The 15,816-nt window shown below is 32.6% G+C and overlaps 1 protein-coding gene across 1 annotated transcript; it reads right to left on the bottom strand.

Annotated features, from left to right (window-relative positions):
* Nucleotides 1-3,286: 3,286 nt before the first annotated feature.
* LOC133182626 (uncharacterized) lies at nt 3,287-11,819 on the bottom strand. The gene is made up of 26 exons (XM_061317474.1): nt 11,751-11,819; nt 11,418-11,613; nt 11,185-11,307; nt 10,375-10,501; nt 10,165-10,283; nt 9,836-10,018; nt 9,121-9,306; nt 8,766-9,020; nt 8,477-8,674; nt 8,188-8,391; nt 7,910-8,091; nt 7,402-7,681; nt 7,035-7,196; nt 6,709-6,870; nt 6,414-6,615; nt 6,154-6,314; nt 5,835-6,011; nt 5,526-5,756; nt 5,244-5,414; nt 4,944-5,147; nt 4,592-4,855; nt 4,328-4,510; nt 4,062-4,241; nt 3,856-3,943; nt 3,606-3,692; nt 3,287-3,392 (listed from the first exon to the last, which is right to left on the bottom strand). Exons 1-26 carry the CDS (start codon nt 11,817-11,819, stop codon nt 3,287-3,289), a joined length of 4,500 nt encoding a protein of 1,499 aa, XP_061173458.1.
* Between the last annotated feature and the right edge of the window lie 3,997 nt (nt 11,820-15,816).

Genomic DNA, 15,816 nt, shown 5'->3' with positions numbered 1-15,816 from the left:
AACGATTATGGGAAAAACCTGAGGTTATTCGCAGGGCAGGATCATTGAGTAAGAAAGAAATTCTTGAGTTTAAATACTTTCCGATCAATTGATTTGGTATCGCATTTTGCATTGTATATACATGTATATATATTTTCTAATTATGATGATAAGTAAGGTAATTGCCATGCTAAGTTTTGAAGTTTTGCTTTTTGTCGCATTCTATTATCTCATAGAACATATAATTTGTGTATTTTTTCCTTCCTGAACTAATTTATCATTTCGACAGCTGTGAGATTCATCAAAAGAAGAACCTTTAAGTGTGATTTGATAGGAACTTGATATGTTGATCTCTCAACGAAGATACTCAGTTGTATGAGAAACTAGGATACATTGCTTTGATCCTCTGTAAACAATTTTTTTTTTTTAAATGTCTTGCATGATTATTTAGTACATAACCATTTCAATAAGATCACAAGCGTTTTCTAATAACGGAAGAAATTTCTAGGAAGGTTAAATTTCAAATATTTTTAGATTAAAATGATCGATAAATGCAATATCGATATCTTTACTAACGTCAGAGGTGATTTTACTGAATAAAGAAACAACCAAAACAACGACCTACCACTGAGCACAACACGGCGTGAGGTAAAAGAGGAGGAAAATAAAATGATGAAGATTTATTATTATTTATGCTCATTACTATTTTTCATTTCGAAACGGAATTGTTCAACAAATTAAGAATTTAATGAAGGAAAAATGTTAAACTTGCAATTTCAACTGAACATATCTATAATTACATTTTAAGTAGATGAAAATGAAATATAATTTCACACACAAATTTTATTTGAATTATTGAGAAAATATTTTGGTAAAAGAAAGTATTTTTGTGTAACTATAATGAACTAACCTTTTTATATTCAAAAGGTGTCCTCATTTTAAGATAACGATAAATTGGGAGAATAGTGGAAAAAAAAAATCAAGCACATAAAGGCTTCAAAGTTGTCATATTTTTAGACAATTTTATAGAGCAAGGTTTATTTTGTGCAAATTTGCCAAATTACAAGCCAAATAATGAAGAACAAATACGCAGTCCTACTTTTTACTCAGTACGCATTCACTCTGCAGTCTCTTCTCCCTGTCCAAATTTTTACACAACGACATGTAGGAAAATTACTTAGAGAATTTAGATAGGTTTTCTAATGATTGTGAAAGAATCTTCATGTAGCGGAGATTGAAGTTTGTCAAAATAGAGGCTTAAAATTTCATCGAAGTGAATTCTTTTAAAAATGACTTTATAGAATAAAAGGATATTTATAACCCGACTTTTTAAAAAAACGATTTAAAAATAGGGTATTCCAAACTATTTTCTTTCTTCCTTTGAAACATTACTTTAAATTCTATAAAAAAAAAAAGAAAAGATTTTTATTTACTATATGTTTCCATTCCACAAGGGGGGAGTACATTCCAGTGAATGATGGAGTCGTCAGCAGTTGTTAATACTAGAAATTCTCTGACAAAAATGTATACGGTAAAACGACGTTAATGAAGAAATATGTTTTAAATTAGTGAATTTTTAAATAAAAATTAAATTAAGCTAAATATTATTTTGCAACTTTTTGTTTAATACTTCGATTTTGTTGAGTCCTTCAGGAATGTTCAGATATTTCTCAATGTACTCAACTACAGCATATTAATTCAGACCTCTGAAAGCAGCTTTTAAATATTTTACATGATTATTTCGTACTTGCTGTTTTAATAAGGTCACTAAAGTTTTCGAATAACGGAAGATATTTCTATCCGATCCTTAATCGAACTTTCTGTACCAGGAAGATTAAATTTCAAATATATTTAAAATTTAAACGATCGATATATAAAAATATCGGTAATTAACTGTACTGTCAGTGGTGATTTTACTGAATAACAAAATAAAAACTTTCATTGAGCACATGCAAACAAAAACAAGAAAAATAAAATGTTGAAAAATCATTAGTTGATTTGATTTTGATTTGAACATATTTTATTGTATGATATATACAATAGCCGATTGGATAAAAGTTCTTTCAACTTAGTAGATCCTTTCCTTATTATACATACAAAATGAATACAATGATTGTCAAACATATAAATCAAAATAAATTATATTGAAAAAAGTTATACATGTTATGTATATGAGATACATGTACATGTATATTAATGACACATGCTTAGTCTACCAGAGCTCTAATATTACATATACAATGAATACAATGTTTGTCGAACAAAAGAATTACATGATTGAATTTTTTTGTGTATTCTATATATATATATATATATATATATATATATATATATATATATATATATATATATATATATATATATATATATATATATACATGTATATATATATATATATATATATATATATATATATATATATATATATATATATATATATATATATATATATATATATGATTCAAAGACACAAGTTTTGAATTAGAATCTATCTGATTCTCAAATAAATATTTGCACACACTACAAAAAAAAAATATTTGCATCATAGACGAAGATTCGATTCCACATAATAAAAGATGAGTGTCTATTATAGTTTGCTGATTAAGATGAAGAGTAGTGTTTATTAATTCATTTCTTAAGCGTTCATGTTATTAGTTGTGGGTATAGAATTTTCATTTCGAAACAGTACAAGTGTACAATTTTATGAAGAAAAAAGTTCATAGCAGCAATGCATCATGATCACACCTACTAATACATATTATTTTCTACGAGTGTCACGCGCAAAAAAAAACCCTTACAGGATTAGATGAGGAATAAATGTGATGATTTCACACACAACCTTGTACATGTACTTGATTTATTGAGAAAATCTTATGTTGCAATTGGAACTCCAGTGCATCACCACATTCTTTTTTGAATAGGGGTGTTTAGATCACCCGCAACAAAATACTAAATTTTCATTAAATTACAAACCAATATACACGATATGCAATATGCATATATATATATATATTTTTTGTTAAACGAAATTTGTTTTAGAAAGCATAACAAGTTTAAACACATTCACTCATTTTTTTATTGTCAAGAAAGGTCATATACATACGCAACTTAGTGAATCATTGCACTGCCTCAGATCGTATACAATATACAACATAACCAATGCCGACAGAAACTAATATGTAAAGATAACTTAACTCGATTTAATTTTCCTTTAATATTGTTCAATATTCATAATAACAAAGTGTACAACACTCAAAATAACAAAGTGTACAACACTCAAAATAAAGTAACAATCTCCATCACCATGTCAGTGTTTCAGGTATATAACCTCGATGTCTCCATCAACTATAGGACAATCTAAAACAGACAGTGAAGTATCCGACTTGGTTGGTTTCCCAGTGTCAATTTTCTCTCTAAACAAATGGTTTATTAATAATTACTATGCGTATTTCTATACATATTTATGCATGGTCTTTCAAATATTTCTTTTAAGTAAAGTATTTGACACAATGGGTGCAGAATAATATATCTGATTAGCAACATATGAATTTTTAAATAAACATGATAATATCAATTATCAAACATGAAGAAACGTGTTTAATTAAATTTAAATAATAAGGAAAAACCTTTGTTCTATTGTTGGCTTGGTCTGCCTGAGATGGAAACCTTTTTGTGCTTCAATAATCATTTCTTTTCCTCGCAGAGAAACACAGCTAATAATTAAAGGCAGTTATCAATCAGTCAATTCTTTTGATAAAAACTTTCATACTTGAACACTTAACTATCATTAATTAAGCTTGTAGAATAGACAGAATTAACAAACCAAAAATACACAAAAGTTATGTTAGTTATCCTACAATAAAAACCAATACTTACAACTGTCGTCTAACGAAAAGAACAGTCATTGCTATGACAACACTTAAAAGTAACGCAGATAGAATGCTAATGGATATATATACTGTGTCTGAAATAACAAGCATATGAACACTTCATTAAACTTGGAACAGGAACCTATAATATTTTGTATGCATAAAAACGAAGCTCTGTACCGAATGCAAGCTTAGTATTAGAAATATATTTACCATTTTTTGAAGTTTGAAGTTTGACAGAACATTCTGTGGAGCTTCTTGACTCTCTGCCAGGGGTGGTAGTATCATATGGGCATTCTTTACACGAGAGTTGTCCTGAGCGATCCTGATACGTCCCAAAATCACACTTGAGACATTCATCTTTGTTAAAATATCGACCAGGACCACAAGGAACTGTATGTTAAAAATATCGGTACAATAAGAAAAATATTTACAAATTATTACTTTAAGTAATTCATTCATATAATAAAAGTAGTTACCACAATAAAATTTAACCGACACTGAGCCAGTAGGACAGTTGACAGAGCTAGTGGCATCGGTGCTTGCTTGATCGATCTTGTACACTGATCCCTGAACTGTTGTGTCGAACGAATCATTCCAAGCCAAAGACTGCAAATCATCAACTGACATATACAAGGCTGTGTAACACTCCTCAGACCCATCTAATAAAGAGATCGAGCTAATTTATTCACGGGGATTAAAGTGATCAAAATTCAACAGGAAAATGTTGACCTTCTACTTACGGACGTTTGAGTCACATGTTAAAGAGACCTGGAATCCTGCACTAGTAGTTGCAGCTGATCTTTTTGTCCTCCGACTACATCCAGTTACTGCTATATTGTTAAGAAAACAGACACCTGTTGCAATACAGTTCACTTTGCTAAGGTCTCGCTGAACCGTCTCCGGAACCTTGGCGTTAGTTTCGCTGTACAAGTTTGACGTATCGCATTGAAGATCTTTGTACGATGCGGTATAGCTGATCTGCATTTTGGTACTTGGTCTTATTTCTAAATAAAAAATAAACAAAATAAAAAAAACATTTCAAAATAAAGCAGTATCTTAGAATTTTTTTTTTCATAAATTCAACGTAATTACCAGAACAGTAAGGCGTTTTGCCATTGGGGTTATCGTCGGTCTGAAAGTCCCAAAGATAGAATGTTTCTCTTCCACAATAGTAAAAAGGTTTAATATCATGGTCGAATTCATATCCATCTTCACAATCAACTGTGCAGTTAATACCCCCACTGTCATTACTACATACCCAGATCGCATGGTCCAGTTTGTCTAACATGTTACACTCTGTAAAACGTAATGAACAAAAAATTTAATAAATTTAATAAAATCAATAATTACTTCGTATAATATGACATAGCATGTAAGAATGATTTAACCCACCAGGACACTCTTGTTGGCTACAATTCCTATTTTCTATGCTTTTGCCAAGACATTCCAGCCCCCCGTTATCAGGAGCTGGGTCGTCACAGTCTCTCGCCCTCTGTTGTGTTCCATTTCCACAAGTCACAGAACATGACGACCATTCACCCCAGTTCCCCCATGATCCATCAACTGACAAGTGTATTTCAAGAACTCATTGATAATACAGAACTTACTTGTATATATTAAAATTTTCTGCTGTAGGATCATAAATACATAGAATAGTTAAAAATAAGCAATTACCCATGACTGTTTCACACAGTTCTCCTTTATAGCCATATCCACACTGACAAGTATATTCCGCAGCGCCATCTATACAGGTGGCATTATTCTCACATGCATGGTCTACACAGTCATCCACGTTCTCTTCACAGTTGTCACCATGGAAACCATAATAACAATCACAACTATATCCGGTCCTTCCGTCCACACACTGACCATTCTGGCACGGGTTTGTTAGACAGGCATCAGTATCTGTAATTTGCAGGGTATCATGAAGATTTTGGTACAGGTCAACTTTAATTAGAGGTGTAGGAGGAGATAAATGCTTACCATCGCATTCGCTTGGTATTTGCTTGAAAGTGTTATCATCTGACACATTCTCGAATGCCTTCCAGTGGAAAATGTCGCCGTGGCCGTTGTTGAAACATTTTTTTGCCATAGCAAGAATGGCAGTGAGAGATGTTAGGTTGTAATTCCATATGTTTAACTGCGAGACAATGGCTTTACCTGAAAAGTTATTCACATATTCGCAAATTATATCCTTATCTTAATACACCCCCCTCCCTTCATACAAACACACAAATAAGATTACAACAATGAACACAAAGTTTTGCAAAATTAAATATATCACTATGTAGCAATTTATAACCTTTTAAACCCAGCACAATATTTGTTGGCAGTTCAAAATCAAGCCCTGTGTTTCCACTTTTTTGGCTATCTATATACAGTTCTGTACTGCCGCCATCCACCACCAGTACTACAGAATGCCACTTGTCAGTGCTAATCTGTGTGCTTGTTTCGATCATTCGACTAAAAAAAAATGATAAACATTTCAAATAAAGAAATATAAATTAAAGTTGCATTCTTTACATCTGTCTATGCTATTTAGTATGACACTTCATTTATTACCTGTAATTGCTAACTCTTATAGTAGTGCCGATTGTAATTTGCAAAATTTTTGCTCCATTTTTTGCAGAGAGGCTGATATCAAGGTTGTTCACAGATTGTTCATATTTTGTCCAAACAGAAACTACAAAGCGATTGGTGTTCTTCTCTGTATCAAATTCTATGGATACCACTTGGTTGCTGTCCGTAAGTTGCAGATCAAATTCTTTAAAAAAGGAAAATATTATGACTGATATAATGATTTTCACAACTCTTTTGTAGAATATGGTAGCACTACAAGTAGGTCAAGAATACAAACCTTGACATTTTGACAATCCTGTTGAGCCTTCCTCTACTGTTGTAGTTGATCCTGGGCACACCGTACATTGGATTGACCCATATTGATCCGAGTAGGTCCCGACCGGACACAGGGAACATTCTGGGGTCCCATCAGGGGACCATGAACCAGGTTCACAACCAGCTTTAACAAAAAAGATAAATACAATTAAATATGATGTGAATACGTTATCTGTCATTTCTAGATTAGAAACAGAACTTACCGGCTTAAGTACATTTCAAATATATTGTTTTATAAAACTTTACATACAAGTATTTCATGTAAATAGTCGTAAGTTAGAAGCGTACGTTTACAGTGCGATAGAAGCTGTCCCCCTATTGCTTCTGTCGTCTGACCAGCTGGACATTTGACACAGTGATCTTGACCACTTAATTTCTGGTATGTACCCCGTGGACACATCGGACAAGTTTCTGTGGTAACATCATAATACGTACCGGCTGCACATTCAACTAAAAAAGTTGCATGTTTAGGCATTTACATATACGTGTGTAGATACAAATGTTTTAAATAAATAATTAAAAATAATTGAAACTGTTTTATTCTACTGGTATAAAGGAAAAAAATATATTATTTGCTCAATTACTCAGTTAACAGTCCACAATCATTTTACTTTTAACAGAGTTTGCTTTGAAAATATTCTGACGATTCAATTACCACACGCTACAGTTTTGTAAGATGGAACAGTTTTCTCTGGACAATCAAGTACAAGATCATAATTTCCAATATCTTGTGCTTCCATGATTCCACTGGAGGTGACATTGAAATCAAGAGAACCGGACAATTTATCGTCTTTTAATTTGTCTGTTATGTCAGATTGATGGCGTCTTAGTTGTGCGAACGAGACAGAAAAATTTGAACTGTCGAAATAAGCAGCAACATCAAAGTCCAGTCTTAGCTCAGCAGATCGTTTTCGTCCGTTTGCTCCACATTTCACCTGTAAATGTCATCCAAACATTTCAAAAGACCAGACTTCATAGCATTCACAAACTAATCGAATTACTGTGGGCTCATATTTGAATTGTATGATAATAAATCAAATTAATCAAATAAAGATATTTGTTAAAAGCAGCATTCTTAGCTGGAAACATAAAATAAGCTACGAGTATGTAATCGCTTTAAATGTGAAAAATTCGAATAGAGTGAAATAAACGGAGAAAACAACCTGAACATTTTCCACTCTGCACTCTGTTGCGTGTATTTCACAGGCGTCTTTGAAATTTGAATATTTTAATGTTGCGATGAATTTTCTTTTGATTTCTTCTTGGACAGCAGAATCTGTACAGTCTCCATTGAAATAATATGTTACAGACATTCGTAAAATTCCTCTCTTTGCCTTACGATTCTCTGAAAACATGGTCATCGACAACTTAGAATAGGCCAACACGTACCGTGTAAGAATGAAAAGAATACCCAAAACTGATCAATGTTACATTCATTTACCAGCGCAGTCTGGAAGTGGAAGCGCGCCTGCTGGAAGCCACTCGCCACTATCGCCACAAACAATCATGTCGTAAAAATGAGAACCTCGGCTGACATCATATCCACTTTTACAAAGCATTTGACAAAACTTTCCACCCAGCCAGTAGTCACAAGCAACAGCACCATTTTTAGGCTCGTTTGGTTTGCGTTTGCAGTTCTGTATAACTGTCACAAAGAACAGAAACATGATATTTTCGGTTTGCTATCGAATATAGAATGCATTTTTTAACTAAATGAGACAGCAACAAACCTTGACAAAATGGTTGCCTATCACCCCAGGTCCAATATCCATAGTTACCAATTGTACTCATCTCACAGACAGCAATCTGAGATCCGTTTCGAATAGAGCCAGGGTCACAGTTAAACTCACACTGACCACCGTATTTCGATCCCTGGGGACACGTTACACTCAGAAAAGGCGTCGGATACACAGTTGGGCATGTTAGAACTGTACCGATTTAAGAAGAATACGTTTTAAAATTGAAATTTTTATTGATTAAGGATTATGTGATTTTCTTTTAAGGTATAAATATACATGCCTTTCATTATGATATTGGTTGTGCACACAGAAGCGTTGTTCCCAGATTTGTCTCTGGCCCTGTAAGTAACTTTGTAATTGCCAGCAGGTATCCTATCACCTGGAGAGATATTCCCTTCTTTCGAAACCGTGACGTTTTTGTCGTGATTGTCAATGGCAATTGGCTCCTTCCACGTAGCAACACCGTAAGTCGAATTCCTATCGGCAAATGCATAAACTATAGGTTCACATTGCTGAATTTCTGGAGGTTCGATGTCTAAAAAATGAAAGTTAAATTACCAAGTAAAAAGTCAAAATTTACATAAAATAAAAAAGTAATACTTTACTTGTACCAGGCAAGCATCAAGGGACTTTACCTATACATGTAGGTTCTTCACTTCTCCACTTTCCATTGGCTGTACAAACACGAACACGTGACATACCAGGAGTGATGTCATATCCCTTGGCGCAAGAATATGTACAGATGCTGCGATATTTGTTACCGTCAGTACAGGAATAGTTTAAATTGCCTACAGACGGAGAGAGAGTGGGGCATGTTTTTTCTATAAAAACGAAGAAAAAAAAATATATAAAGCATATATAAAAATAAATGTGTTGGTGAGACAGACTGAAAAATAAAGGGGAATAAAGTCTATAAAGAAATATAGATTCCCTAAGCTTCTCATACGTTATTCTTTAATAACTCAAGTAACTTAATCTTTAGTTATTGGAAGATGAGGTTGTCGGGTGTCTTTTCATATACTGAATTAGATACCCAGAAACAAAAGTTCAGGGGGAAAAGGATAGTTACTTTTTATAACATTTATTTTGAACCTGTTTCTTCCTTTTGAAATGATTTTTCCTTGAATCATCATAATCTGTCTAACCTTATTCATGTACATGTATATTTTTCAAGTGCATTCTTAACTTCAATGTTTTTTTTCTTGGTAATATCGAAAAAATGCTACAACAAAGCTCAAGTCCAGTGTCAAAGATTTTGGTGTTTTCGTAACATTTTGGGGAAACCAAAAGCTTGAGTAATTGTTTGAGAGTTATGAAGCACATTAAGCAATAGTAAGAAAGAAAGTTTACTTTGACAATGTGGAGTCGGATAGTTCCATGACTCAGTATATAAACAATCCAGTTGTGTGTTTCCGATGAGCGAAAAACCCCGATAACACCCGAATTTACACGTTGCACCATATCTCGGATCATTACTAGGATGACACTGGAAATATCCATTACTAATAGGATTGTGCTTTGGACATCTCTTAACTGTTGGAAAAAATGGATAGGATATCAAAATTCATTAAAAATTGATTTTAAAAAATTTATTTAAGGGTCAAATCGGATAGATATTCAAATTCACTTTTATTAGGTTATTCCTTTTAGTCAGTATTTTTATTTTAAGATAAACTAACCTGTAACTGTCACAGTAAAGACACATCGGGCCATGTTTCCACTCTTGTCACGTGCATAGTATCCGATAATATTCCTACCGGAAAAGTAGCTTCCTGGTCCCTTGCCATTACGTGTTGGCCTAAATTCAACGAGTGTAAAGGTAAAACTAATCATTTTTTAAGGAAGTATATGCAGCAGCAGCTTCCTTTCAAATCTAAAACAAATCTTACTTTATGGCCCCATCTCTACCATCATTTGCAGTGGGTTCCGCCCAATAGACCCTTTTCCAGGTTTGTAATTTCTCTGCTTTCACATGCTGATCTGGGGGGCATATTAAACTTGGTGCAGTAGTATCACCTTAAATACGGAATGATGACAATTATTATAAATTGTTTACTATATAAAGTTTAGGAGGTTAAATAACTATTTTCCTATAGTCTGAAATTTTTAACTAATGCATACCCGGGGTATAAAAATGTGTTATCCACCTCTCAGAAAATTTTCATTAAAAATTTGACCCCAAATTTGATTTCCTGTAATATGATTGATTAGCAGTTTCTCTAACACTGAAGAATTTCACAGAGCAGATACCCCAGGATATAAAAAGTGCTATCTAACCCCTTTGGAAATATATATGCATCAGTATTAGTAAAATGCCTATCCTCTGGCTGTGAATTGGTTGGTTCTTTCGTCAATCGTGAAAAAGTTCATGTTCCGGGTTTGAAAAAAGGACTATCCTACTCTTAGGCAGTGAATAAGTGTATTCTATCTTAAACATAACAGTGGATAAGTGTATACTCTCTTAAACATAACAATGGATAAGTGTATATTATCTTAAACATAACAGTGGATAATTGTATACTCTCTTAAACATAATAGTAGATAAGTGTATTCTATCTTAAACATTACAGTGGATAAGTGTATACTATTTTAAATATAACAGTGGATAAGTGTATACTATCTTAAACATAAAATCCTTCTCTTTACAAGGAACTTCAAAGTCAGATGATTAAGTGTAAGATTCATCTCCGTATACTTACGTGGTTTACACCGGGAAAAAAGGCATCCAATTTTTCTTACAAAACGCCGGACTCGAATTCTCACTCTCCAACCCCGTTTTTTGATTACGTGTGCACGCTTTGTTGGTATGGATTCTTTGCAATCTTTTAAAAGAACAAGTTATCTGCTAAAGTGTCTCTATTTTAAAAGCAAATTTTGTTTTTTCTTACTAGTATTAGTCCATGGACTTGCTTATATTGACAGAAAGACATACATTGGATGTAGTAGTCATTCCAGAGTCCGTCGTCACACGTGACCCAGGCCTCCACTTCCTTATAAGGACATATCATTTTGCATGAGGATCCGCTAGGTACCTCTGATACAACAGAAACTGGAATATTGTTTTCATCAGAACAAGACAGTAGGCGCCCTGGCTCCAAGTCTGAGACCTGGCAAGTACTGTTTTCTCTCTGTATAATAATAACAACATTAGGAGAATTTATTTACGAAAAAAAATAATAACTATGCATGAAAAATACAAAAGCAGAAATACGGTACTAGTATGTACAGAGAGAGAGAGAGAGAGAGAGAGAGAGAGTTTACATACCTTTAAAGCCAAACTAAAACTAACGGTGGACAATAACAACATTATCAGCAAACAAGTGTTTTTCGACATCGTGGTCATTTTTCTCAATGATACACATCAAATCTCTAATTCCAAATGGACAATAATTTATTTTCAAAAGTTAAAATTGTATATTAATCACAGCAATTGAACTTCCTGCCCTACATAGACTTTTAAAAAAAATCTCCTGTGTATATAGACCTTTAAACTTCATCTTAAAGTGTTCGATATTTTAATGGGAATTTCCCCAAACACAGAACCGATTAAAGAAATGCAAGACACCACATACAATACCGGTATAAGCCAAGACAAGCATTATCTTCAATTATAATATAATATTATATCATTATTGTTAATTATATTCAAAATATCAACAAAAACAAGCGTTAACTTAAAAAAAAATACGTGTCAAAAAACGATTACATGTATAACTGCAAGAGCATACATGTCTGGGCACTAGATAGGGGAATTCCCATTTCCTTACGATAAGTAAAGTTTGAAATCCTACTCATTATTTATAAAACCTTACAAACCTTTATTAATCTTAAATTCATACATACTTATTAAAAAAAAACTCAGTGAACATTTGTGTCTCAAATCACTGGGATTGTGTTTTAAATATCACCAATGGAAACAAATAAAAGGAGAAAAACAGTTAGTCTCAATCTTACCTTCCACTTCAATTACAGTGGATTTTAATGCAGATGTAAATGTCATCGAGGTTTGAAAAAAGAAAAAGTATATATATATATATATATATATATATATATATATATATATATATCTATATATATATCTATATATATATATATATATATATATATATATATATATATATATATATATATATATATATATATATATATATCTATGGTGGGTGTGAGGGGTGTTTGAGAGAGAGAGAGAGAGAGAGAGAGAGAGAGAGAGAGAGAGTATGCGTGTATAAAATAAAAAAAAAATTAAGAACTGAATTCAAAGTTAAAGGTTTCTCAGGATATAATAATCTTTACCATGAAATATATGTAGATAACGAACAGTATTCGAGCTCAAAAGTCCATTCAAACAATACAAATCAGGACCAGAGCAAACACGGACCTCTAAAACATCAGCGGTGGGATTAGGTGCCATACAGGAGTGAGCATCCCCTGCTGACCGGTCACACCCGCCGTGTACATGATCGGGAAATAACGGGAAAATCAGTCGATTATTCAATGGGTAAATAATGGCCTAACAATTAGTATGAAAAACTTCAGTCGGCATTCGACTTAACGATGGATTGTATTTGCTGAAAAGGTCATTGTATGGACCATAGAACTTACAAATTGATGATTTTAAAAAAGACTGTTGATATTCTTGTTTCATCAACTTGTTTGTCAATAATTTACCTCGTTTTAGAAATTGTTCATACGTAGAGCATGCTCTTGCATATCGAATAAACTGAGAGATATAAACCCCATATGCAGGTGATGAGGGTATATTGCTGCATAAGTAATGGGAGTTGACGATTGAAAAGTTGAAGTCAGCACGTTTATTATAAAGCTTTGTTGTTAGATTACCATTAACATCTTTTTCTAGTAAAATATCCAGATATGAAACAGATGTGTCAGACTCTGTGGAGTCTTTTATTTCAAGTTTACTGGGATATATCGTCGACATATAAATGGAAATAACTGTTGTTAATTGATAATACGTCGTCGATATATCTAAATGTCGATTTGAAGGCCACAGCAAGAGTTTTCTTTTTCTCATGCATAAGATTTTGAATAGATTCTGCTTCATATGAATACAAAAATAGGTCTGCTAATAACGGGGCGCAATTGTTACACATGGGCATTCCAACAAATTGTTGGAAGACCTGGTCTCCAAAAACCACATAGATTTTATCAATCAGAAACTCAAGCATCTTTTTAATATCAACTTCAGAGTACTTGTGTGTACAATCAGAATGTTTTTAACAAAATAATTTTGCAAATGACCAATGACAAGGTTAGTAAATTTACGAGTTCCATTTTTATTGAAAAAAACAGCTGTCATTGATGTCAAAAAGCCTGGACTTTAATTCGTCTTGGGAATGGTTGTATATAGAGTTGAAAAGTCGTAAGTTTTTTATGCTATTGATTTTGGTAAAATTTTGTGATTTCAAATTTTCCAAAAATTCCTTGGAATTTTTAGTATCCACATTTGATTTACATCACTTCTCGAATAAATTGTTGCACAGTACTCCTGAAGTTTTTTCTTTACTGGTGTTAATATTTTAGTGAGGAGTAAAGAAACAGGCTTGGTAGAACATTTACTGGAACCCGCTTTGAATTTTTTTGTAAGGATTTTTATGAAGCTTGGAATCCAATATAAATATGGTAATTCAAATTCATTTTGGTTGTTGGGAATATTGAAAATATTCAAAACAGACATATGATTTTGAAGAATTTCCTCCTAAGAAAGGGATCTATGGGTATAAGTTGGATTGCCACTTGTAGTAATAAATCCCAGTACAATTAAAATAACGAGCCTTACAAACAAAGACAATGTTGTTACCTGCTTTGTCAACTGGGACCAGTATATACTGATCTTGTAGTCTATCTTATTCCTCTTTCATTTCTGAATTATTGAACACAGAAGGATAGATGGTTTTCATATTGCCCCTGAATTGCTTTATGCGAGATTTTAACATACATCTGATACATTTAATCCATTCTGAAAAAGTTTCTTAAAAAATGATTAAATCTTTTTGTAAAGTGCACACGCTATTTGAGTGGTAGGATGAGGGGGTAAAAATGTTTCTACCACAATATCTAACATCTGACAGGTATACATCTGATAAAGAAATTAAGTCCTAATTATAATTTATTTTGTCCAGCTCACTCGTAGATGTAAATGTGAGTATTCAGTATAGGCATTTTTTTACCATTACTTAGTATCATTATGTATTTTTTTTTATCTTAACATCCATCCAGGCATACCATACAGCATCCGCATTATCTTGTGTGAAATATGCTTTGAAAATTAATTAATCATTTTAAATTTGTAATACTGCTTACATGTAGCACTTGACGAAATAGCTACAGATTGGTAGACATGTACTTTAGTTTGTCACTCTGTGATCTGTGGAACGCGGATCATTATTTCTTCACGTGCACATCTTCAGGAGGTCCCAGAATCTAATTTTTAAAAAAAAGGCAAAGGAAGATTTTGCTTTTTACTGAAAGGAGGCTCCAGTTCGATGTCGAGAAGCACAATAGTTAATTTAATGTTTTCTTTTGAAAAAAGGTAAGTATTTCATAAAACCTTCTTTGTATAGTTAAAGAAACCTTTCATTTAAACAGGTAATGTTGTCATCAAAATAAGGATGATTTAAAGAGAAAAAATATTAAGACATTTTTGACATACCGATAAAACCCTGACTTTGCAGTTTCATGCCCTACAATTATAATGTGAAAGAATTGATAAAAGTATCAATCACATCCAAGGATAAAAAAGGAAAGAAATTGGCCTTTCTTCAATTTTACCATTCACATTTATCATTATGAGGCCTAAGTTCTCCGTAAAAATTATACCGGTCAACGAGGTGTGACGATGGTCACTTGAAAATACTGAAATGTCGAAGTTTAATTTCAAGATTGATAACACGAACTATATAGGTCCAATAACAAAATTCACTCTGTGATTTATAAGGAAATGCTGTTAATTTATGAAAAAAGTAACTGCACAGTTTCTGTGCAATATTTCTTCTTGAATTATATACTTTCTCGTTTATTATCTATAATATTTCTCTTTAATTTTTTTTAAAATCTTTTTTGCAACTGGCCAGGTGTCAAACCGTATTGAGCTCTATTAGGATTGATATTAGATTTTTTGTACATTACCTCACCATTATAAAATTTAATGCTTCTGAATTTTACTACAACTACTAGTAATTTGTTGAATAAATTCGCGATGGCATGTAAACTTTATTTGCCAGAAAAAGGAGAGAGAGAGAGCGAGAGAAAGAGAGAGAGACAGAGAGCAAAGGCCCATAATTTAAACTATTTTTATGTATAATTCATATTAC

Source organism: Saccostrea echinata, unplaced genomic scaffold (genome assembly GCF_033153115.1).
Source record: "Saccostrea echinata isolate AGI-Se365-2 ecotype Australia unplaced genomic scaffold, CSIRO_AGI_Sech_v1 ptg000009l, whole genome shotgun sequence".
NCBI lineage: Eukaryota > Metazoa > Mollusca > Bivalvia > Ostreida > Ostreidae > Saccostrea > Saccostrea echinata.
Note: the sequence above shows the minus strand (reverse complement) of the source record. Positions and strands in the feature narration are given on the sequence as shown.

Excerpts from the sequence above, each read along its gene's own strand:
- LOC133182626 (XM_061317474.1), bottom strand. The coding sequence starts at position 11,819 with ATGTCGAAAAACACTTGTTTGCTGATAATGTTGTTATTGTCCACCGTT. Across the intron at positions 8,392-8,476 it reads TAGGCAACCATTTTGTCAAG|TTATACAGAACTGCAAACGC; the intron begins GTTTGTTGCTGT and ends TCTTTGTGACAG. Across the intron at positions 7,682-7,909 it reads GCAGAGTGGAAAATGTTCAG|GTGAAATGTGGAGCAAACGG; the intron begins GTTGTTTTCTCC and ends TGACATTTACAG.